General features: G+C 41.9%; 2 protein-coding genes and 1 long non-coding RNA gene across 9 annotated transcripts; 1 reads left to right on the forward strand and 2 right to left on the reverse strand.

Moving 5' to 3' along the window:
- Positions 1 to 473: 473 nt before the first annotated feature.
- On the reverse strand, positions 474 to 10,845 carry LOC115133957 (CCR4-NOT transcription complex subunit 9). Of its 2 annotated transcripts, none has more exons than XM_029667425.2 (8): positions 10,688 to 10,845; positions 10,045 to 10,224; positions 9,814 to 9,929; positions 9,584 to 9,693; positions 9,294 to 9,403; positions 2,197 to 2,295; positions 1,989 to 2,080; positions 474 to 1,754 (listed from the first exon to the last, which is right to left on the reverse strand). In XM_029667425.2, exons 1-8 carry the CDS (start codon positions 10,703 to 10,705, stop codon positions 1,574 to 1,576), a joined length of 906 nt encoding a protein of 301 aa, XP_029523285.1. In that variant the 5' UTR covers positions 10,706 to 10,845; the 3' UTR covers positions 474 to 1,573. The 2 variants fall into 2 exon arrangements, with proteins under 2 accessions (XP_029523285.1, XP_029523293.1); XM_029667433.2 differs by having other exon boundaries at positions 474 to 1,742; positions 10,688 to 10,839.
- Positions 10,846 to 11,651: 806 nt separating this feature from the next.
- Positions 11,652 to 13,770, reverse strand: LOC135574352 (uncharacterized). Its single transcript, XR_010465392.1, has 2 exons — positions 13,526 to 13,770; positions 11,652 to 13,203 (listed from the first exon to the last, which is right to left on the reverse strand). It is a non-coding gene; the product is annotated as an uncharacterized LOC135574352 (long non-coding RNA).
- Positions 13,771 to 14,449: 679 nt separating this feature from the next.
- LOC115133951 (formimidoyltransferase-cyclodeaminase-like) lies at positions 14,450 to 21,865 on the forward strand. Of its 6 annotated transcripts, none has more exons than XM_065025662.1 (10): positions 14,450 to 14,541; positions 16,235 to 16,414; positions 16,630 to 16,767; positions 16,940 to 17,133; positions 17,222 to 17,351; positions 17,484 to 17,645; positions 18,593 to 18,636; positions 19,190 to 19,328; positions 20,035 to 20,196; positions 20,300 to 21,865. In XM_065025662.1, exons 3-9 carry the CDS (start codon positions 16,639 to 16,641, stop codon positions 20,161 to 20,163), a joined length of 927 nt encoding a protein of 308 aa, XP_064881734.1. In that variant the 5' UTR covers positions 14,450 to 14,541; positions 16,235 to 16,414; positions 16,630 to 16,638; the 3' UTR covers positions 20,164 to 20,196; positions 20,300 to 21,865. The 6 variants fall into 6 exon arrangements, 4 of the variants coding, with proteins under 4 accessions (XP_064881734.1, XP_064881730.1, XP_064881728.1 ...); XM_065025658.1 differs by having other exon boundaries at positions 20,035 to 20,192; XM_065025656.1 differs by having other exon boundaries at positions 20,035 to 21,865.
- Positions 21,866 to 25,334: the final 3,469 nt, after the last annotated feature.

Here is a 25,334-nt window from a genome sequence, read left to right on the forward strand (position 1 = left end):
AAACTGTTATTACTTTAAGCTTCAGCTACACATTTTAGGTCTTCTTTTGATAAATATAAAAAGGTACTATTCATTCATAAATGAGGTGAAAGGTTACGTAGGTGCCCCAAACTGAACAACTGAGGTCATACTTTTCCATAAATGACTAACCCCATGTTACCAGCATTACTCTACTGTATATACAGTATACTACACATCATTGAGTTTATTTTGTATACACTGTTTAATGACTTATAAAACAGAACTTAAACATGTTAACGTATTGAAATGATTTGGAATTTGTTCAAGATAAAGACAACTAAACCTGCTGCAATGAACCCAAGTGAACAGGGGACAATTACCTAAAGGGAGACACCGTACTCATCAAAGATGCAGTACACTCACACTTGGCACATCAGGTCAGTGTTTTTATAAATGATGAATAAGCCAGGTCAGAGGAGGAGAGTTTAAAGAGAAGAGGCATTACTCAAATGTTGTTTTTTAACCTTTATTTAACTAGGCAAGTCAGTTAAGAAAATTCTTATTTACAATGACAGCCTACCAGGGAACAGTGGGTTAACTGCCTTGTTCACGGGCAGAATGACAGACTTCTACCTTGTCAGCTCAGGGATTCGACCGAGCAACCTTTCGGTTACTGGCCCAAAGCTCTAACCACTAGGCTACCTGCTTTGCCACTGACAGAGAAACAAGGCTGTGTTGAGGCCGGAGTTACCTCTATAGTTTAGCACTGAGAACATTAACTTATTTTTTCTGACCGAGTCTCCACTCAGGTTCCAGAACATCAATAATACACTGCAGCAGCTCAGATTTCACATAGATAGACAGGGCCAAGGCTCAAATGGGGGGGTCCCTTATCTGTTAACACTGAAGCACGCCAACACGTTTACCTTGCAGCAACCTCTGTAATATACACAACACAGAAGCAGCTTGATTTCAGTTGATTTCCATTCACTAGCCTATTTGAGATGTGCATATCTATAACACATGCATGTAACTACAAAGCAGTTACTTTGTAATATGTTATTACACAAGAGAAAGTATGCCACATAAACAGTACCTCATACGTCAAGGTGTAACATTTTATTCTGTCGTACACTTCAATCTCAGAACACTTAGTGAAGACTCCAAAATTTCCTTGAGAAAAAATATAGAACTAATAGTTTGAGGACAAGTGAAAACGCATCCATATACTTCTGGAGATAGGGCAGACAGTTTGATCTGAATGAAAGATACTGTGAGAAAACGGCTGAGTAGAGGTCTTTCATTCAATAGAGTCTTTCTTCACAAAATATGCAGCCCTTTATGAGACCGTCTGTCATTCAAACTGGTGGATTTTTCCTGTTTCTGGAAGCTGGATCCTTGCTGGTGGGTATCACTCAGTGCAGCTGCATGGTAAGTAGGGATGCAAAATTCCAGTAACTTTGGCAAAATACCCAGGTTTTACATAAATCCCATTTGGAAAATTACCAGATTTTCTGATTATTCCACACGGATTCCAGGAAAGTCTTCGTAAACCTGGGAATCATGGGAAGGTTACCATAATTGTGCAACCCTGCTGGAGAAGTGAGGAGAGCTACTGTGTGGGCAGAGGGATGCCCCTGGGGTCTGTGACTTGGCCTTCCTGTAAGTTCTTCACCAGCTGTGCCAACCAGCGTTTGGTGGTGGTATCGTCTTTCAAGACCTGGGCAAACGTGGTATCTTTAAGCTGGTCTGGTAGACACTGACGGAGGGCCTCTCGGGCTCTGGTGTGGGGGCAGAGGTGAGAAAAACAAAGTCATGTTAGTTATGATAGTGAGTAAGTCACTATCAGCAGAATCTATTATTTATCCAGATAAGACCATGACCACATCCACTGTTTTCAGTGCCAAACATCATTTCCCCAATATGTTTTTTTAGTAATTCCTTGAAAATTGCTTCAAAAACACTGAAGGAATGAACGCAGGCTAAATGAGACAAGCAACAGCGGGTCGAAGAGTTGATTTCAATACCTGGAGTTGTCTGACAGGCGTAGGTAACAGCGGACAACATGTTTCAGAAGACGAGCAGAGGGCTCTTTGGAGAGCTGAAGAACCATTTTGCCCTGAAAGAGAGAAAAAATATATATATATATTTTTAAACTTTTTAAAAAATTATTCAGGAAGCAACCAGTGTCTAGAAAAGTATAATATTTTGAATATTGGTTAACCTTGAACTTACAAGTATCATGGCCACATGGGAGAAGCGTTCATACGTTTGGCAAATGTATGCCAGCCCTGTGTCATCAAGTAGGATTTTCTGTAGTATAAAAGTTGCTACCTGTCGGACAAAAAAATTAGGGTTGAAATTAGTGATGCATCGATATGACATTTTTGGCCGATACCGATATCTGATATTTTCCATGCAAAAAAAACAAAAACAATACTGATAACCGATATTCAAATTTTTTGCGGCCTTTTAAGCATTCTAGTACAGTTAAATAGTTAATGGACGCAGCAGTCTAAGCCACTGCATCTCAGTGCAAGAGGCGTCACTACAATCCCTGGTTCGAATCCAGGCTATATCACATCCGACCGTGTTTGGGAGTCCCATAGGTTGGGGCACAATTGGCCCAGCGTCATCCGGGTTTGGCCGGGGTAGGCCGTCATTGTAAATAATAATGTTCTTAACGGACTTGCCTAGTTAAATAAAAGGTTACACACACAGACCAAAAGGTTATTTTGGTGGCATTTACGTGGGTCCCTATTACCAGTAAAACATAATCAAAACCACTTTCTTTCACTTACTTGCTGTGCAGTTTCGTTGTTCACTTGTTTCATTCTCAACAAGGATTTCTATGGAACGCCGTTTGGGTCTTTGCGTGTCAAAAAAGATACACGTCAAATAACACTATTTGACGTTTCAAATAACATGACGTAATCTGTTTCTGTAGCTATAGTTAGCTTGCTAACTATTTAGCTAGGTGTCATCTAAAATAACCCTAATTTATGAGACCGTTCTTATTTGATTAATGGTGAACAGACCCATCTATGTGAAGCCAACCACAATAAGGATTAGCCACAATAGTGGACTTTGCAGTTAGCCTTCAAAATAAAAGTATGGCATAATACAATGTGTTATACTTTTATATTGAAGGAAAACTGCAAATTCCACTATTGTGCCTAATCCTTGCGGTGGCTAGCTTCACGACACATAACCTGGTCCGGCGAGCCTCACTAAGTAGCTAGATAGCTATTTATTTTCATGAACTGAAGTTCAATTTCAATAGGCGAACAACAAGTGGCAACCTAGCTAATACTTACTCACAAGGATTCCTAAATCATAGCTAAGAATAATAGTAATAATAGTAGTTTCTACTGGTCATTGTTTTCAGGCTGGTTGTATTGGTGCTAGCTAGATACCAAGCTAAAGTTAGCTATCCCAGAAGTTGCAGTCGAACAAATTATGCTTTATTACAAACGCGGTATTGTAAACACATCGTTCGTGGCCAGTGTTTGCAGACTTTTTTTGTACAACTTTGACAGTGCTACTGTATCTTTTTTCACACGCAAAGACCCAAACAGCATTCCATAGTATGCATGTCGTGAAGCTAATAGCAGTGACGCTATTACTGTGTAACTCTGGTAGGGCAACATCTGAAAAATAGCGCACTTGGTAGTGTGTACCGGTGCTGGACCAGTCGGCGAATGCCAACATCACCCACGGCAGAGAACGGTTGATTGTCAAGGGCAATGAATGCCATTATCTTGGCTTTAATGGATTTCGCCTTTGAGTTGTCTCGCTGAAATTGTCTTACGCTTTCAATTGACTGCTCGATCCACACAGTAGACATTGCGGGCTAGGTTAGGAATGCCGTGTTGCACGTGTAGCGCAAAATTGTATGTGGCGTTATTACGTCATGTACCTACGTTATATATGTGTGCACGGTAGCTTTGACATCGGTTTTTAACGTCCGCGTTAAACTAGACATCGGGGTGATGCCGATATTGGCATTTTAGCTAATATTGTCCGATTTCGATATGTTCACCGATAAATCGTGCATCCCTAGTTGAAATACATTTATCTTTAGAGACAGAGAGCGAGAGAACGACAGAGAGAGAGCGTGCGAGAGACAGAGATCAGCTCAACGTAATTGAAGACTAACCACTTCTGGGAAAATTGGAAAATGCTAAACAAACAACAACACTAAGAATTATCTATCCAAAATGGAGATGTATGGGTAAACCACTTCTCCAATCTATTTGGCTCTGTAACAAAGAACAGCAAAAACATATACATGATCAAATCTTATAATCAACTATTAAAAGACTACCAGAACCCACTGGATTCTCAAATTACCTTGAATGAACTACAGGACAAAATAAAAACCCTCCAACCCAAAAAGGCCTGTGGTGTTGATAGTATCCTCAATGAAATGATCAAATATACAGACAAATTCCAATTGGCTATACAAAAACTCTTTAACATCAACCTTAGCGCTGGCATCTGCCCAATATTTGGAACCAAGGACTGATCACCCCAATCCACAAAAGTGGAGACAAATTTGACCCCAAAAACTACAGTGGGATATGCGTCAACAGCAACCTTGGGAAAATCCTATATATTTATCATTAACAGCAGACTCATACATTTCCTCAGTGAAAACAATGGACTGAGAAAATGTCAAATGGTCTTTTTACCAAATTATCGTACGACAGACCACGTATTCACCCTGCACACCCTAATTGACAAACAAACCAAAACAAAGGCAAAGTCTTCCCATGCTTTGTTGCCTTCGAAGCCTTCGACTCAACTTGGCATGAGGTGGTGTTGGGGGAAAAACATACGACATTATAAAATCCATGTACACAAACAAAAATTGTGCGGTTAAAATAGGCCAAAAAAAACAACACATTTCTTCCCACAGGGCCGTGGGGTGAGACAGGGACGCAGCTTAAGCCCCACCCTTTTCAACATATATATCAACGAATTGGCGAGGGCACTAGAACAGTCTGCCTCACCCGGCCTCACCCTACTAGAATCTGAAGTCAAATGTCTACTGTTTGCTGATGATCTGGTGCTTCTGTCACCAACCAAGGAAGGCCTACAGCAGCACATATATCTTCTGCACAGATTCTGCCAGACCTGGGCCCGGACAGTAAATCTCAGTAAGACCAAAATAATGGTGTTCCAAAAAAGGTAGTCACCAGGACCACAAATACAAATTCAATCTAGACACAGTTGCCCTAGAACACAAAAAAACTATACATACCTTGGCCTAAACATCAGCACCACAGGTAACTTCCACAAAGCTGGAGACGATCTGAGAGACAAGGCAAGAAGGGCATTCTATGCCATCAAAAGGAAAGTAAAATTCGACATACCAATTAGGATCTGGCAAAAAAAATACTTGAATCAGTTATAGAACCCATTGCCCTTTATGGCTGTGAGGTCTGGGGTCCGCTCACCAACCAAGAATTTACAAAATTGGACAAACACCAAATTGAGACTGCATGCAGAATTCTGCAAAAAAATATCCTCCTTGTACAACATAAAACACCAAATAATGCATGCAGAGCAGATTTAGGCCAATACCTGCAAATTATCAAAATCCAGAAAAGAGCTGTTCAATTATACAACCACCTAAAAGGAATAGGTTCCCAAACCTTCCATAACAAAGCCATCACCTGGGGCTCTGCTCACAAACAGACCCCACAGAGCCCCAGGCCAGCAACACAATTAGACCCAACCAAATCATGAGAAAACAAAAAGATAATTATTTCCAATGTGTCAAGTATTTAACAAAAAAACAGAGCAAACTAGAATGCTAGTTGGCCCTAAAAAAGACTGACTGACCCAAACTTAAGGAAAGCTTTGACTATGTACAGACTCAGTGAGCAGAGCCTTGCTATTGAGAAAGGCTGCCGTAGGCAGACCTGGCTCTCATGAGAAGACAGGCAATGAGCTAGAGGTCGACCGATTAATCGGAATGGCCGATTAATTAGGGCCGATTTCAAGTTTTCATTACAATCAGAAATCGGTATTTTTGGACACCGATTTTTTTTACACCTTTATTTAACTTGACAAGTCAGTTAAGAACACATTCTTATTTTCAATGATGGCCTAGGAACGGTGGGTTAACTACCTTGTTCAGGGGCAGAACGACAGATTTTTACCTTGTCAGCTCGGGGATTTAATTTTGCAAACTTACGGGTAACTAGTCCAACGCTCTAACCACCTGCCTTACATTGCATCCACGAGGAGCCTGCCTGTTACGCGAATGCAGTAAAAAGCCAAGGTAAGTTGCTAGCTAGCATTAAACTTCTTATAAAAAACAATCAATCAAAATCACTAGTTAACTACACATGGTTGATGATATTACTAGTTTATCTAGCGTGTCCTGCGTTGCATATAATCGATGCGGTGCGCATTCGCGAAAAAGGACTGTTGTTGCTTCAACATGTACCTAACCATAAACATCAATGCCTTTCTTAAAATCAATACACAAGTATATATTTTTAAATCTGCATATTCATATTTGCCTGCTAACATGAATTTATTTTAACTAGGAAAATTGTGTCACTTCTCTTGCAACAGAGTCAGGGTATATGCAGCAGTTTGGGCCGCCTTGCTCGTTGCGAACTGTGTGAAGACTATTTCTTCCTAACAAAGACAGCCAACTTTGACAAACGGGGGATGATTTAACAAAAGCGCATTTGCAAAAAAAGCACAATCGTACCTAACCATAAACATCAACGCCTTTCTTAAAATCAATACACAGAAGTATATTTTTTAAACCTGCATATTTAGCTAAAAGAAATCCAGGTTAGCAGGCAATATTAGCCAGGTGAAATTGTGTCACTTCTCTTGCGTTCATTGCACGCAGTCAGGGTATATGCAACAGTTTGGGCCAACTGGCTCGTTACGAACTAATTTGCCAGAATTTTACGGAATTATGACATTACATTGAAGGTTGTGCAATGTAACAGCAATATTTAGACTTAGGGTTGCCACCCGTTAGATAAAATACGTTACGGTTCCGTATTTCACTGAAAGAAAAAACGTTTTGTTTCCGAGATGATAGGTAATTAATATGGTCGAATCCGGAAACTAAGGCTTGTATTTCTGTGTGTTATTATGTTATAATTAAGTCTATGATTTGATAGAGCAGTCTGACTGAGTGATGGAGGCACCAGCAGGCTCGTAAGCATTCATTCAAACAGCACTTTAGTGAGTTTAAGGAAAGCAGCTATTCGCAATGCTTCAAACATTGCGCTGTTTATGACTTCAAGCCTATCAACTCCCGAGATTAGGCTGATGTAACCGATGTGAAATTGCTAGCTAGTTAGCGGGGTGCGCGCTAAAAGTGTTTCAAACGTCACTCGCTCTGAGACTTGGAGTAGTTGTTCCCCTTCCTCTGCATGGGTAACGCTGCTTCGAGGGTGGCTGTTGTCGATGTGTTCCTGGTTCGAGCCCAGGTAGGGGCGAAGAGAGGGACGGAAGCTATACTGTTACACTGGCAATACTATAGTGCCTATAAGAACATCCAATAGTCAAAGGTACAGTGGGGCAAAAAAGTATTTAGTCATCCACCAACTGTGCAAGTTCTCCCACTTAAAAAGATGAGAGAAGATTGTAATTTTCATCATAGGTACACTTCAACTATGACAGACAAAATGAGAAAAAAAATCCAGAAAATCACATTGTAGAATTTTTAATGAATTTATTTGCAAATTATGGTGGAAAATAAGTATTTGGTCACCTACAAACAAACAAGATTTCTGGCTCTCACAGACCTGTAACTTCTTCTTTAAGAGGCTCCTCTGTCCTCCACTCGTTACCTTTATTAATGGCACCTGTTTGAACTTGTTATCAGTATAAAAGACACCTGTCCACAACCTCAAACAGTTACACTCCAAACTCCACTATGGCCAAGACCAAAGAGCTGTCAAAGGACACCAGAAACACAATTGTAGACCTGCACCAGGCTGGGAAGACTGAATCTGCAATAGGTAAGCAGCTTGGTTTGAAGAAATCAACTGTGGGAGCAATTATTAGGAAATGGAAGACATACAAGACCACTGATAATCTCCCTCGATCTGGGGCTCCACGCAAGATCTCACCCCGTGGGGTCAAAATGATCACAAGAACAGTGAGCAAAAATCACAGAACCACACGGGGGGACCTAGTGAATGACCTGCAGAGAGCTGGGACCAAAGTAACAAAGCCTACCATCAGCAAGGGCATTGAAGATGAAACGTGGCTGGGTCTTTCAGCATGACAATGATCCCAAACACACCGCCCGGGCAACGAAGGAGTGGCTTCGTAAGAAGCATTTCAAGGTCCTGGAGTGGCCTAGCCAGTCTCCAGATCTCAATCCCATAGAAAATCTTTGGAGGGAGTTGAAAGTCTGTGTTGTCCAGCAACAGCCCCAAAACATCACTACTCTAGAGGAGATCTGCATGGAGGAATGGGCCAAAATACCAGCAACAGTGTGTGAATACCTTGTGAAGACTTACAGAAAACGTTTGACCTCTGTCATTGCCAACAAAGGGTATATAACAAAGTATTGAGGTAAGTATTTGGTCAAATGTAATAACAAAAGTTTATTTTCCACCGTAATTTGCAAATAAATTCATTAAAAATACTACAATGTGATTTTCTGGATTTTTTCTCTCTCATTTTGTCTGTCATAGTTGAAGTGTACCTATGATGAAAATTACAGGCCTCTCATCTTTTTAAGTCGGAGAACTTGCACAATTGGTGGCTGACTAAATACTTTTTTGCCCCACTGTATATGAAATACAAATGGTATAGAGAGAAATAGTCCTATAATTCCTATAATAACTACAACCTAAAACATCTTACCTGGGAATATTGAAGACTCATGTTAAAAGCAACCACCAGCTTTCATATGTTCTCATGTTCTGAGCAAGGAACTTAAACGTAAGCTTTTTTACATGGCACATATTACACTTTTAATTTATTCTCCAACACTGTTTTTGCATTATTTAAACCAAATTGAACATGTTTCATTATTTATTTGAGGCTAAATAGATTTTATTGATGTATTATATTAAGTTAAAATAAGTGTTCATTCAGTATTGTTGTAATTGTCATTATTACAAATAAAAAAACTTATTACAAATAAAAAAACATTTATTAAATAAACAAATCGGCCGATTAATTGGCATCGGATTTTTGGTCCTTCAATAATCGGTATCGGCATTGAAAAATCATAATCGGTCGACCTCTAACAGAGAGAGCTACAGAGAGAGAGAGAGAGCTACAGAGAGAGAGAGAGCTACAGAACCAGAGCGCTACAGCGAGAGAGATACCGTTTTGGAAAGCTCACTGCCAGACTCCATTATGCGAAGGCACAGGGGAATGATTTCTGTCGTCAACAGGAAGTTGATCACTTCCTGCTCATCTGTTTTGACCAAGGCACCTGCCAATCAAACAGGAACAAGTTATAGAGAAACATACATGACACATACTGTATTGTCAAAGTAATTGGATAATTTCATTACTTAGGCAATGACAACATCAGAGAGTGAGATAGAGAGAAGAAAAGACAGACAAGGCATCATAGCAATATAAGCACAAAAATGATATAAAGGATATTTACCGATGACTCCTAGGCTGGTGAGTCGGAGGTACTCAAATGGTCGTGTTTTGCTGACAGTGTGTAAGAAGGGGTACAGGAATAGAGGAATGTGTGCTGCCAGAAATGCCGATCTGTGAAAAACAACAGTACATAAGTTACACATTTCACATCATATAGAAGAAAATACTCTGACTGTTTTGGATAAGTGCACTGTTCAATTCAATCATGATGAGAGAAATCAAGGGACCCACCTTGTCTCTGGATGAGAGGCCACGCATTGCAGAAGTGCTAATGCATTGCATACTCTGTTGGACTGGTGAGCGGTGAGGGTTGGGGGGTTTATTGAGGGGTAGATGTTGACTATTTCCTATTTATGAAAGAGTATGAAGTGGGTCATCATCAAGTTTAGAGCCACACTCACAGAGGAAAACCATGCTCCATCTTGCTGGAGACTGGCCAGTTAGTGTCGTCCACAATCTTACCTGCAGGAGAGCAGCTATAGTCCCACAGGAGTGCCATAGCATTGGAGCCAAATCTGGCACGGACTCCCGTTTTTTACTGAGCTCGAGCAGGGCATTCTCGCGGGTCTCTGGGCTGGACAGCTCGTTGATCCATTGGTAGATCTTTTCCCTATCCACTTGGGCCAGAGCCGTGGTTACAGCCTGTTTTACAGGAGAGGTGGACACATTGAGCTAAATTGACAAAGTGTTTGAATTAACAACAGGGCTAGCAATGGGTTTCTAGCCACCTGCATGAATGAATGAGTTAGCTAGGGAGCTAGCTGGCTGGCTACCGTACGGTAGCTAACAACTGTCAACAACAATATGTCAATTAACGTTACTGTCATGGATACAGTAACTTTCTCCCAAATAGTTCGCCACCATAGTTAGCTACCATAACTAGCTCATTCAAATGCATGTATTATCCAAACAGTTTACCACAAGAGGTGTTCGAAACATCTTTGTAACACGTTTAGCATTAGCTAGCTAATAGCAACTCTACTGGCCAAAGTCAGGACAGTAACTGGCCTTGTGCTAGCAAAAAAAAAATCAAAAGCCTTGTGTAAGCTCTTGTTAACCTAGCTAGATAACGCTTGCAAGCTAGCAATATCGTTTGTGTACTTACTGCTCCTGTAGCCAGCATTCTATGCAGCGCTTGGATATTTTAGAAAAACGTTTCGTAAAATATAAAAAATATGTTTCTGTTGTGAAAACAGGCAACGAATCTCGCGAGAGCGCAACTGCGTTCAACCTTTCAACTCAGACGTGCCTCAAGTGATCCGCTGGGAAAGTTTCGTGACTATTTCCGTCTTTTTCTGTTTTGGACCTTCAATATTATGCACTTGTTCGACATTGCAGCCGACAGTGGGCGACTCCCGAATGACAGATCTACAAATAATGATTATTATGATTATTATTTGTAGATAATTCAATCAGTCGGGATCCCGAGTGGCGCAGCGGTCTAAGGCACTGCATCTCAGTGCTAGTGGCGTCACTACAGACCCTGTTTCGATTCCAGGCTGTATCACAACCGGCCGTGTTTGGGAGTCTCATATGGTGGCCCAGAGTTGTCCTGTTTAGGGTTTGGCTGGTGTAGGCCGTCATTGTAAATAAGAATGTGTTCTTAATTAAGTGACTTGCCTAGTTAAATAAAGGTTACATTTGAAAAAAGTCACAATTGACCTACAATGCTTCATGGATTTGAAGCTCTCCAACACGGCCAAAACAATGAAATTCATATTTTCGAAATGCTACCTCTTATCTAATTATATAGGAATTTGTGGAGTACTTTACATCTACTGGTGTATTTCATGGTTGTCATTTTTGTGCGTTTTGACTTTGAGGCCCATAAAAAAAGGGGTGTTGATCCACATTCTCTCAACTGAGCCACACTCCCATTACTACATGCATAAATATAAACCTTAGCTACATTGATAATAACAGAGTGGTAGTTTTTGATACTATTCATTTTATTTATACTCACAATTGTGAAGTGTGTACATAACATGAACACCCTTTTTCGGATGATCTGCATCCTACATATTGAGCAACATATTGAGTTTGAGTTGATCACAGAGTGAAACAAGGAGTTAGACTTTCATTTTATTTCAACAATGATCTGTTTTATTCATAGGCATTGAAGTTAATGTATGCCAATAGGACCAGGTAGTAGGAGTGTTCCACTGCACCAATAAACGCTCAAATATTTGTCTGTTTAGTGCCCAGTTCTAAAAAAGCAGCTCAATCCATCCAGATCCCCTCTGTAGCATTACTCATTAACCAGTCCAGCCAACTGTATTTGTTTGTTTTGGGGGAGGATGATGTGATGCAACCATAGACAGGTGTTCATTAATTGATCAAATCAAATCAAATGTATTTATATAGCCCTTCGTACATCAGCTGATATCTCAAAGTGCTGTACAGAAACCCAGCCTAAAACCCCAAACAGCAAACAATGCAGGTGTAAAAGCAATTGATGTTAGTTAATCCTTCAACAGTTGGCTAGAACACAGTCCCCAGCACAGAAAAAGGTTTCAGAAACACTGGGCTGGATAGCACAGCCTATAGCCTCAGTGGTTGCATCTTCAGCATAACAAGACCAAAGCAGTAGGATACATCTGTATAAAAACAAACTAGTTGACCTGTCAATGTGGATAATAAGAATCGGCCTGCTTGACTGCTACTTAGCTGAGTAATGCTTTGATCACCTAGATCAATGCTGACTGCTGAGTATGTTTGACCATTATAGACTGTTTAATCCTTTGGATCAAAGGTCACAGAGGCTATAAAAGAGTCACTACTGCCATAGCCAATAATAACCAACATGAAGCTCTTTGATTCAGATTTAACAAATCATATTAGTGATGGTGCATATTTTGTGTACTATTTAGGAAACAGTGTTACTGGTACCAAAATGTTCAGAAACTCTGCATACCATAAATACAAGAGATGAATACACAATGAATGCAATATCGTAATGCAGCGGTGGGGCTAGATCTGTGCACCACTTCACATTTCAATCATAATTATTGAAATTGCCATCTCTGATCCTGAGATATCATCTAATAGGACTTAGCCAAGTGTTTACTATGGCTGTGGTGAGAACGCAGAGGTAACAGCTAGAGTGGAGAGTTCACCAGCTATCCGTCTGTCAGCTTGGATACTTCCTTTGATCATACTGGATTTATTCCTTCACCCTTCGCATCTGGTGCTCCAGTATTTAAGTCTAACCTATGGTGAATCAGGGATTTGTGTCTGTGAATGTTGCATGGGAGGCTGGCACAATCCGCACCAGGTCCTGGTAAATATTAGACTAGAGCAGCCTGGTGAATCACTGCCAGCTGCCCTAGATAAGAGGACAATAGAGCAAGTTAATGATTCAACCAGCGTTACAGATGGACAGACTGCTTAAATGTCCCGTTTGGGGTTGAAGAGACTGACTGGATGGGTTGGTGTGTGCTTTTGGAGCAGAGAGAAAGGGGGAATAAACGTATGCCTTAAATTGGTCTGATTCCTTGTCTCGGATTACCCGACTCTGTGATTATTACGCATCATGGCTAAGCTGGTGGAGTGTGTGCCCAACTTCTCCGAGGGTCGGAACAAAAAGGTGAGTAGGCATGGGAGATACAGAAAGTGGATTACCTGTTGGCACAGCAGAAGGAAACCGTTAGTAGTAGTCTGGTGTGATTAACACAATACACATGGTAGCTTTATATTGGTCATGTAAGAAGACTTTCTGTCTGAAACATCGATCTTGATTACCAATAAAAACAATATTTTACATTTTTCTACATTTACATATTTATATTTATCAATCAAGGGTGGCTCATGGAGACTGTGAATACATAAGCAAACAAACAAGCCAATTCCAAAAGATTTTACAGAATAATCTCAATCCTGAATGTGATCTCGAGATACAAACAAAATGTTTTCTGAAAATGTTTTAAGAGTCAATGTGACTTGCCTCCAGGTGATTGATGCAATAGCAGAGGCCATTTCCAGCACGGAGGGATGCAGTCTGCTCGACGTGGACCCTGGATCCTCCACCAACCGTACAGTCTACAGCTTCGTAGGCTCGCCATAGGCTGTGGTGGAGGGTGCATTGAACGCTGCACACACTGCCTTCCCACTCATTGATATGACCAAACACACAGGTAGGAGATAGAGAGTAAGAGCTAAAAAAGAGAGATAGAAACTGTTGACCCCTCACATGACTTAGTCAAACAGTTACACTACCATTCAAAGTTAGGGGTCTTTTAGAAATGTACTTTGATGTCACTTAGAAATGTCTACACAGAAATACAGTGTAGACATTGTTAATGTTGTAAATTACTATTGTAGCTGGAAACGGCAGATTTTTTTATGGAATATCTACATAGGCGTACTGAGGCCCATTATCAGCAACCATCACTACTGTGTTCCAATGGCAGGTTGTGTTAGCTAATCCAATTTGATCATAGCTAATCCAAGTTTATCACTAATTGATCATTGGAAAACCCTTTTGCAATTATGTTAGCACAGCTGAAAACTGTTGTGCTGATTAAAGAAGCAATACAACTGGCCTTCTTTAGACAAGTTGAGTATCTGGAGCATCAGCATTTATGGGTTGAATTACAAGCTCAAAATGGCCAGAAACAAAGAACTTTCTTCTGAAACTCGTCAGCCTATTCTTGTTCTGAAAAATGAAGGCTATTCCATGAGAAATTGCCAAGAAACTGAAGATCTGGTACAACTCTGTGTACTACTCCCTTCACAGAACAGTGCAAACTGGTTCTAACCAGAATAGAAAGAGTGGGAGGCCCCGGTGCACAACTGAGCAAGAGGACAAGAACATTAGAAAAAAAAAAAAGCCACATACAGGTGAATAAGACACGTTGTCTTTTCTCCATAGTGTATCTTTATGGAGAAGCAGCGAGGAAAGAGAACAGGAGATCTCTTCCCTCTGTCCGGGCAGGAGAGTATGAGGCCTTGTCAGAGAAAGTGAGTTTGACCTAACTTTATTGTATTCATACCCTATGGGCAACATTTCCCTCATTGTATAAGAGAATAGAGCAGCGAAGAATAAGCTAAAAATCAAAGGCAGTACTTTCACTACTTTCAGTTACAGTGGGGCAAAAAAGTATTTATTCAGCCACCAAGTGTGCAAGTTCTCCCACTTAAAAAGATGAGAGGCCTGTAATTTTCATCATAGGTACACTTCAACTATGACTGACAAAATTAGAGAAAAAATCCAGAAAATCACATTGTAGGATTTTTAATGAATTTATTTGCAAATTATGGTGGAAAATAAGTATTTGGTCAATAACAAAAGTTTATCTCAATACTTTGTTATATACCCTTTGTTGGCAATGACAGAGGTCAAACATTTTCTGTACGTCTTCACATGCTGTTGTTCTGGGATTGATTTGCATTTTTCCCACCAAAGTACATTCATCTCTAGGAGACAGAACGCATCTCCTTCCTGAGCGATATGACGGCTGCGTGGTCCCATGGTGTTTATAGTTGCGTACTATTGTTTGTACAGATGAACGTGGTACCTTCTGCCGTTTGGAAATTGCTCCCAAGGATGAATCAGACTTGTGGAGGTCTACAATTATTTTTCCGAGGTCTTGGCTGATTTCTTTAGATTTACCCATGATGTCAAGCAAAGAGTTTGAAAGTAGGCCTTGAAATTCATCCACAGGTACACCTCCAATTGACTCAAATTATGTCAATTAGCCTATCAGAAGCTTCTAAATCCATGACATCATTGTCTGGAATTTTCCAAGCTGTTTAAAGCTGTTTAAAGCCACAGTCAACTTAGTGTATGTAAGCTTTTGACCCACTGGAATTGTGATACAGTGAATTTTAAGTGAAATAATCTGTCTGTTGGAAAAATTACTTGTGTCATGAACTAAGTAGATGTTCTAACCGAATTGCCAAAACTATAGTTTGTTAGCAAGAAATGTGTGGAGTGGTTGAAGAACAAGTTTTAATGACTCCAACCTAACTGTATGTAAACTTCCGACTTCAACTCTATATCCTCACATTGAAGTGTTTTACAATTTTGTTTTCAAGACAACCAGGGATACACATGGAACACAAAACAGGTTGACATAAACAGTTGCATTCATGAGTTTTATTGTCAATAAATGTCAATCAAAAATAAGGTCCACCAAGCAAAAACGTGATAAAAACGTTTTTTTTATAAGAATGCTGCAAGTACAGATTGTTTGCTCAGTGGGAAATTAATAATTAGTCAGTGACAACTATGTGGAGTTTGGTGTTTGTGACAGCAACTATGTGAGCTTTTTACAGTATTATACACAATGTGCAATAATTGTGTATGATTTTCTATGTTGAAGATCCCTTACCTTTCTAATGACTCTTGTGTGGCTTGTGAGCGTCATAGAGCAAAGCTCATGAGAGTCTTAGCTTTTCATACTGGGGTCATATTAGTTTGTAGCTTAAACCGTTCAGACTTTACAGATGTTTTTGTGAGAATAACCATTTTCTGGATCCGCCTTTGTCTCATTAACACTGCTCAACCCCCAGGCTAATGTTTGGTATTGGCTGATGCGGAAGAAATAGACGAATCCAATGTAAAAAAAAAAAAAAGTCTGTAGCTCAAACACACAATGTTTAAATGGGGTTGGAAAGCACTAAATGATGCCGATGTGTCTATTGTTCTCAGTTGAAGAGGACAGAGTGGGCTCCTGACTATGGCCCCGCCACCTTCGTGGCCTCCTGGGGAGCTACAGTAGCAGGGGCTCGCAAATTCCTGGTTGCCTAGAACATTAACCTCCTCAGCACCAAGGAACAAGCCCATCGGATCGCACTAGATATCCGGGAAAAAGGCAGAAGCAAAGACCAGGTAGGGTAGGCTTCGCTACTGTCGGTCTTGATCGCCCAATGTCAGAGATGAATGACACACGGCTACTTTGGCTTTGGAAGAGATTCCTCTCATTTTTACAATACATTATTGTTTTCCTCTTCTTTATAACTGACGCTGAACTAATAAACGTCTATTTTTGAGTCATATGCCTTGTCTGCTTCCAAAGAGAGTAACATGATTGATTTGTATTATAGCCGGGTCTGATGAAGAAGGTGCAGGGAATGGGATGGTACCTGGAAGAGGCGAACATAGCCCAGGTGTCCACCAACATCCTGGACTTTGAGCTGACGCCCGTCCACACTGTTTACGAAGAGATCTGCAGTGCGGCCAAGGTAAGGAGCTACCACGACCACAACAACAACAACCTCAGCTGAAAACAGCACAGCATTATTGTACAAAACCCTCTCACTGATCTGGTGGTTTGAACCAGTGACATAAGGGCAGCTAATAATGTCAACAAGTTGAGCCAATTTGACACCTCTCCTTCCTTCCTCTTCTCCCCAGGACCTGAACCTGCCAGTGGTGGGCTCTGAGATTGTAGGCCTCATACCTCTGAGAGCCGTGCTGGACTGTGCTGACTTCTACATCCAGAGAGACAGGCTCTTCATTGTGGAGGAGGAGCACAAAGTCCGCCTGGTCATCAGTAAACTTGGGCTTGATTCACTTGGGCCTTTCGTCCCCAAAGAGAGAATCATAGAGTGAGTGCCAATGAGTGCACTATTTCCATGGCCTATGGGACTTTTCCATTCTAGTCATTCAAAACTATTTCTATGGTTGTGACTCTAGGTACATGGTGGAGAGGACTGAGGAGGACAAGCGTTTGGTGTCTCTGTCTCTGCAGCAGTTTGTCCGCAGCGTGGGAGCCAGAACCGCTGCTCCTGGAGGAGGGTCAGTCTCTGCTGCCATCGCTGCAATGGTACAAACATCTTTAATATCATGTAGATGACTATATTCCCCGTATGACCTTGCCCAGCACATAGGAATAAACCAATATAAAGTATGTACAATACAAGGAGGAGTCAAAGGTGTGTGTGTGTGTGTATTTCAGGGGGCTGCTCTGGGAGCCATGGTGGGTCAGATGACATATGGGAAGAGGCAGTTTGATAGCCTGGACAGCATCATGAGGAGACTCATCCCTCCCTTCCATCAGGCCATGAATGAACTGCTGGTCATGGTGGACGCAGACTCCAAGGCGTTCAGTCGCTATATGGTGAGAGGGAAACATATCATGGTTAAACCAGATTGAAGCCTTCAGTCTGGGTTAACCGGGCTAGGGAAAGCAGGAACTATACCGGGAAAAACTAGACTGAAATCCTAACGGAATATTTTTCACTATTGTTTCACTTTACTCCGTTTCAGAGCATATTCAGATTAGATTCCAGGCTAAGAATTTTTTTGGGACAAAATACATGTTTTATTGTCACATACACCGGATAGGTGCAGTGAAATGTGTTGTTTTACAGGGTCAGCCATAGTAATACAGAGCCCCTGGAACAAATTAGGTTTAAGTGCCCTTGCTCAAGGGCACATCGACAGATTTTTCACCTTGTCGGCCCGGGCATTCGAACCAGCGACCTTTCGAATACTGCCCCAACGCAGTAACTGCTGGGCTACCTGCTGCTCGTTGCGACACAACCTGATGTGACCCTGCCCAGCCTTTTAGCTAAGCAGAGAGTCATACAAAATATGATTAATATTTCTTCTGATGATAAAAGTTCAGGTGAAGAACGAGTGATAAAAGCTGTTTTTGTTTCTTGTAAATGCTTACTTTGGAGGTTCGAACCAAGGTATGATCTTGATGTTTGCTGTCTTGTGGCTTTGCTATGAAAATGTAGTGGAATGTAATCTTTTAGTGGAAAAGGAGTGTCGATATAACCTTCAGGGAACAAAGAAGAGTTTAGTACAACTTTCTAGATCTTTTTGACTCTGCCAATGAACCTGTCAATGAATCACTTCCATCTAGCCTCACATACTAGTCATAGTTTGTTGCATTTTCACCACAGGTTGTGGTGATGCCATTGTTGAATTTTGTTGAAGGCTGATGGTATTACACTACGCGTTTAACTGTGATGTGAGAATAAATGTGGCTTGCATAGGCTTTGCTGACACTGTATGCAGTTACTCCTGTTTTATAAGGTTTAACTTTCTCGTTTTCAGGCTGCATTGAAGATGCCAAGGAACACATCAGATGAAGTCAAAAGGTGATTGCCATGCTACAATATATGGCACTTCTGTCGAATCCAAGATGTCAGAGAAGCATGTCAGTAAAGTAGATGTGTAATTAAACACACACACACACACACACACACACACAAACAGCGCAACACGTTGGATCTATTTTAACCCATCTTTACTTCAGGTTGACATCTATGGAAACTCATTACTGTACATTCTCCAGTATCCCGCTGTCACCTGTCTTCACACGCCACCTCCTTTTACCTGGCAAGCAACCTGGCCCATCCCTGTAACCACATAAAGCAGGCTTTCCCAAAGAAGACTGGCTTACTGTAGTTCCTTTACTGCCAGCTCATCTAGTCTAACAGTACGTAAGGTGTAGTCTTGTAGTCATGGTGTAGTCTTGTCATGCTCCAAATCTATCTCACCTCTCTGCGCTTCCTCTTTCCTACACCATATACTTATCCCCACGCCTAATCCTGCCACCGCCCCTACCCTGGTCTTGCTTCTGACCTGCCTCTTCCCCTATTCCTACCTACTCCTGCCTTCCCATTACCCCTACCCCTGTTCCTGCCGCAGGAGGGGAGCTGCCATGCAGGAGGGTCTGAAGCAGGCCGTGGCGGTCCCACTGTCTCTGGCTGAAAGAGTCAACCTGCTGTGGCCTTGTCTAAAGGAAATGGTGATCTACGGAAACGTGGTCTGCAAGTCTGACCTCCAGGTACTGTATGAGGGACGGTTTTACAGTGACTGAAACCATGAACAGAGTCCCTGTCTATGGATTTTGCATTGCAACTTTGCAAGCATACCTGAGTGACTTCTATGCAGTTGTTTATTTGCTTGAGGGCAGACACCGGACATGCATAAATGACTGTGGAACATTTTGTTTTGTGCCTGTCATATGAATGACGGTGGAGAGACGAAGCAGGTAAAGGGGAGTAAAACATTTAATATAGAACGGACATGGAACGAGACAGTAACAGCGTCAGCAAACAGGTGACACCGACAAAAAACAATCAATGCAGCAACAGGGAACAGAGCTGGGGAACTGACAAATATAGGGGAGGTAATAACAGGTGATGAGTGAGTCCAGGTGAGTCCAATATCGCTGATGCGCGTGACGAGGGGAGGCAGGTGTGCGTAATAGATGGAAGGAGTGTGTGATGCAGGGCAGCCTGGCGCCCTCAAGCGCCAGGGAGGGGAAGGGCGGGAGCAGACGTGAAAGTGCCAACTGCTTATACACACATACCACCCTACTGGCATACTGTAAAAGAGCATTTCAAAATGCCAGGACACCCATAAGTGTCTCCATTAAGTATGGTTGCAAAACGTTTTCTGACAGATGCCCCAGAGCTATGACATGCATTATACTGTAGACAGCCTACAAAAACATCTTCCTTGTATGGTTATTTTTCGTGGCGTTGCAGGTAGCAGCTAAAGCCCTGGAAACAGCAGTGTTTGGAGCCTACTACAACGTTGTGATCAACCTCAAGGATATCCCAGATGAGTCCTTCAAAGTGACTGTAAATTACAATGTAGCCTGTAGGTCTTTCTGACTCCAAAAGGATTCTGCCTAGGTTACAACGTAGGTAATCTATCAATACTGGAAAATGAATCAAAAAACAGATTTTGGTGAGAGCCGGTGGCTTATTACATAGTTATACTCATACAATCGTGTTTTGTGTTTTGCAGACTCAACAGAGAGCATCAGCTCTGCTTACTGAGGCCAGGGAAAGTGCTAATGCAGTCCTGGATACTGCAGAGAGAAAAAAGTGAAGAAGTTACCACATTACCAAAGCATCCCCCGCTGCCTGCCTAGGCCTCAAACCAGGCTTTCACAACCATCAATCTATTGCAAATAAACTGGGTTCACATAAATACATGCTTTATCAACTACTCCTCAATGGTGCTCCTTTGCTTTGTTAGGAATTCACTAAATACTTACGTAATGTACTGTATAGCAGCAGCCTACACCAAGCCAGGATGTCACAGTGTTCTTATCCACAGCGACTTACAGGCGCAATTAGGGTTAAGTGCCTTGCTCAAGGGCACATCGGCAGATTGTTCACCTACTTAGTTTGGGGATTCAAACCAGCAACCTTTCAGTTACTGGCCCAACCTCTTCACCTCTAGGCTACCTGCCGCCCTGAATCACACGAAATAGAATAGTACTACAAGTTTTTTTTCTTCTCTCTTCCACTTCGACATGAAGCTAAAATGATAGAGTAGTATTATTTGCTTCTGAATGACAAAGTGATGCGTTTCGGGATATGAACTCTGTCCATACCTCAGCTCCACCTGTGTAGTACAACAGGCAGGATGACATGACGGGAATTAAAGGGTGTAGTTTATCCAGTTCCTATAAATAAGAGAACATCCTTCACACAAGACAAAGGACAGAATCGAGAGCTGCTTACCAACCAGTTACAGGCGTGTACACTCTTCATTTAATCTGCGTTCTATGTTAACTAAAATACATGCATTATTTTTTTTTTTTTTCTGGCATATATTCAGTATTTGTATATCTCAAATGAGTATTCCTTATTCTTTTGATTACATGTAATGCATTGGAATAACTTCAGATTTTGAACAAGGAACTTTTGGGCAGGTTAATCTGTTTTATAAGCCTTATATTAATATGTTCGAACAGTGATTATAAAACGGAATCCTTTGTTGCAATTTTCTTACCAAAGTAACATATTTCATCGCCGGGACTTGAAAATGTTTGGCAGCAGCTCAGGTAAAATATCCTCATTGTTCTGTCTGCTCTATTTTGCTTAGCAGTTTTGAATGATAATTCTCCTTTTGACTGATTCTCTTTCCTAGGTGGTCGTCACCCCCCAGGGTATGAAGTAGATCAGCAGAAACATCCCCAGGGGGACCAAGGGACCAGGGGCCTGTCCTCCTGGGGATAAAGACCACCACTCCGGGGGAGATGAGACCATGGTCCTCCAGAGGGTTGCTACCCCCCCCAGACCACAGAGGCAGTGGTGACCATGGAGGCAGTACACAGCCCTGGTGGTAGAGACCACCATGGTCATGGTAGTGGTCATGGTCATGGAGAAGGCCATGGGCTTAGAGAAGGCCATGGGCATCGCCACAAGAGGCACTGAAGAGTAAGAGTAATACACTTCACTCTCAAAGTGAAATTCAGCCATGATTTTCTGAATTACCTTGACCCAATAACAATCTACAACATTCATGTATTTGACATTGTAATGTGTATAAACCCATTGAATAAACTTGCTTTCAATTGTATTTTAATCATCTGTGAAACTGATAATAATCCATTGAAGCAAACTGTTGGGCAAATGAAGTTTTCCTTTGAAGATCTACAAGAATTATGGTGACACAAACAAGGAACTTTATCTTATGGTCAAAATATTGTGCGCTACCCTTATTTACTCAGCAGCCATGGAGCTAACATTAACATAACCCGCAGTCCAAACAATACCCTGAGGCACTTGTTTTGATGGCAACAAAGGCCAGGTTTCATAGCACAGTAAACACCCACAATGACAAAGTGATCCTGTTATTTATTTATTTTTTTATTTTATTTCACCTTTATTTAACCAGGTAAGCAAGTTGAGAACAAGTTCTCATTTACAATTGCGACCTGGCCAAGATAAAGCAAAGCAGTTCGACACATACAACGACACAGAGTTACACATGGAGTAAAACAAACATACAGTCAATAATACAGTAAAAAAAAAAAAAAAAAAAAAAAACAAGTCTATATACAATGTGAGCAAATGAGGTGAGAAGGGAGGTAAAGGCAAAAAAGGCCATGGTGGCAAAGTAAATACAATATAGCAAGTAAAACACTGGAATGGTAGTTTTGCAATGGAAGAATGTGCAAAGTAGAAATAAAAATAATGGGGTGCAAAGGAGCAAAATAAATAAATAAATTAAATACAGTTGGGAAAGAGGTAGTTGTTTGGGCTAAATTATAGGTGGGCTATGTACAGGTGCAGTAATCTGTAAGATGCTCTGACAGTTGGTGCTTAAAGCTAGTGAGGAGATAAGTGTTTCCAATTTAAGAGATTTTTGTAGTTCGTTCCAGTCATTGGCAGCAGAGAACTGGAAGGAGAGGCGGCCAAAGAAAGAATTGGTTTTGGGGGTGACTAGAGAGATATACCTGCTGGAGCGTGTGCTACAGGTGGGAGATGCTATGGTGACCAGCGAGCTGAGATAAGGGGGACTTTACCTAGCAGGGTCTTGTAGATGACATGGAGCCAGTGGGTTTGGCGACGAGTATGAAGCGAGGGCCAGCCAACGAGAGCGTACAGGTCGCAATGGTGGGTAGTATATGGGGCTTTGGTGACAAAACGGATAGCACTGTGATAGACTGCATCCAATTTGTTGAGTAGGGTATTGGAGGCTATTTTGTAAATGACATCGCCAAAGTCGAGGATTGGTAGGATGGTCAATTTTACAAGGGTATGTTTGGCAGCATGAGTGAAGGATGCTTTGTTGCGAAATAGGAAGCCAATTCTAGATTTAACTTTGGATTGGAGATGTTTGATATGGGTCTGGAAGGAGAGTTTACAGTCTAACCAGACACCTAAGTATTTGTAGTTGTCCACGTATTCTAAGTCAGAGCCGTCCAGAGTAGTGATGTTGGACAGGCGGGTAGGTGCAGGTAGCGATCGGTTGAAGAGCATGCATTTAGTTTTACTTGTATTTAAGAGCAATTGGAGGCCACGGAAGGAGAGTTGTATGGCATTGAAGCTTGCCTGGAGGGTTGTTAACACAGTGTCCAAAGAAGGGCCGGAAGTATACAGAATGGTGTCGTCTGCGTAGAGGTGGATCAGAGACTCACCAGCAGCAAGAGCGACCTCATTGATGTATACAGAGAAGAGAGTCGGTCCAAGAATTGAACCCTGTGGCACCCCCATAGAGACTGCCAGAGGTCCGGACAGCAGACCCTCCGATTTGACACACTGAACTCTATCAGAGAAGTAGTTGGTGAACCAGGCGAGGCAATCATTTGAGAAACCAAGGCTGTCGAGTCTGCCGATGAGGATGTGGTGGTTGACAGAGTCGAAAGCCTTGGCCAGATCAATGAATACGGCTGCACAGTAATGTTTCTTATCGATGGCGGTTAAGATATCGTTTAGGACCTTGAGCGTGGCTGAGGTGCACCCATGACCAGCTCTGAAACCAGATTGCATAGCAGAGAAGGTATGGTGAGATTCGAAATGGTCGGTAATCTGTTTGTTGACTTGGCTTTCGAAGACCTTAGAAAGGCATGGTAGGATAGATATAGGTCTGTAGCAGTTTGGGTCAAGAGTGTCCCCCCTTTGAAGAGGGGGATGACCGCAGCTGCTTTCCAATCTTTGGGAATCTCAGATGACACGAAAGAGAGGTTGAACAGGCTAGTAATAGGGGTGGCAACAATTTCGGCAGATAATTTTAGAAAGAAAGGGTCCAGATTGTCTAGCCCGGCTGATTTGTAGGGGTCCAGATTTTTCAGCTCTTTCAGAACTTCAGCTGAATGGATTTGGGAGAAGGAGAAATGGGGATGGCTTGGGCGAGTTGCTGTTGGGGTGCAGTGCTGTTGACCGGGGTAGGAGTTGCCAGGTGGAAAGCATGGCCAGCCGTAGAAAAATGCTTATTGAAATTCTCAATTATGGTGGATTTATCAGTGGTGACAGTGTTTCCTATCTTCAGTGCAGTGGGCAGCTGGGAGGAGGTGTTCTTATTCTCCATGGACTTTACAGTGTCCCAGAACTTTTTAGAGTTAGTGTTGCAGGAAGCAAATTTCTGCTTGAAAAAGCTAGCCTTGGCTTTTCTAACTGCCTGTGTATAACGGTTTCTAGCTTCCCTGAACAGTTGCATATCACGGGGGCTGTTCGATGCTAATGCAGAACGCCATAGGATGTTTTTGTGTTGGTTAAGGGCAGTCAGGTCTGGGGAGAACCAAGGGCTATATCTGTTCCTGGTTCTAATTTTCTTGAATGGGGCATGTTTATTTAAGATTGTTAGGAAGGCATTTTTTAAAAATATCCAGGCATCCTCTACTGACGGGATGAGATCAATATCCTTCCAGGACACCCCGGCCAGGTCGATTAGAAAGGCCTGCTCGCTGAAGTGTTTCAAGGAGCGTTTTACAGTGATGAGTGGAGGTCGTTTGACCGCTGACCCATTACGGATGCAGGCAATGAGGCAGTGATCGCTGAGATCTTGGTTGAAGACAGCAGAGGTGTATTTAGAGGGGAAGTTGGTTAGGATGATATCTATGAGGGTGCCCGTGTTTAAGGCTTTGGGGGAGTACCTGGTAGGTTCATTGATAATTTGTGTGAGATTGAGGGCATCAAGTTTAGATTGTAGGATGGCTGGGGTGTTAAGCATGTTCCAGTTTAGGTCGCCTAGCAGCACGAGCTCTGAAGATAGATGGGGGCAATCAGTTCACATATGGTGTCCAGAGCACAGCTGGGAGCAGAGGGTGGTCTATAGCAGGCGGCAACGGTGAGAGACTTGTTTTTAGAGAGGTGGATTTTTAAAAGTAGAAGTTCAAATTGTTTGGGTACAGACCTGGATAGTAGGACAGAACTCTGCAGGCTATCTTTGCAGTAGATTGCAACACCGCCCCCTTTGGCAGTTCTATCTTGTCTGAAAATGTTGTAGTTTGGAATTAAAATTTCTGAATTTTTGGTGGTCTTCCTAAGCCAGGATTCAGACACAGCTAGAACATCCGGGTTGGCAGAGTGTGCTAAAGCAGTGA

The sequence above is a fragment of the Oncorhynchus nerka genome, linkage group LG2 (assembly GCF_034236695.1).
Source record: "Oncorhynchus nerka isolate Pitt River linkage group LG2, Oner_Uvic_2.0, whole genome shotgun sequence".
Lineage (NCBI taxonomy): Eukaryota > Metazoa > Chordata > Actinopteri > Salmoniformes > Salmonidae > Oncorhynchus > Oncorhynchus nerka.

Excerpts from the sequence above, each read along its gene's own strand:
- LOC115133957 (XM_029667425.2), bottom strand. Across the intron at positions 9,694-9,813 it reads GCCTCTCATCCAGAGACAAG|ATCGGCATTTCTGGCAGCAC; the intron begins GTGGGTCCCTTG and ends TGTTTTTCACAG. Across the intron at positions 9,404-9,583 it reads CACCAGCCTAGGAGTCATCG|GTGCCTTGGTCAAAACAGAT; the intron begins GTAAATATCCTT and ends TTTGATTGGCAG.
- LOC115133951 (XM_065025656.1), top strand. The coding sequence starts at position 16,639 with ATGAAGAAGGTGCAGGGAATGGGATGGTACCTGGAAGAGGCGAACATA. Across the intron at positions 17,134-17,221 it reads CCCAAAGAGAGAATCATAGA|GTACATGGTGGAGAGGACTG; the intron begins GTGAGTGCCAAT and ends TTGTGACTCTAG. Across the intron at positions 18,637-19,189 it reads ACATCAGATGAAGTCAAAAG|GAGGGGAGCTGCCATGCAGG; the intron begins GTGATTGCCATG and ends TTCCTGCCGCAG.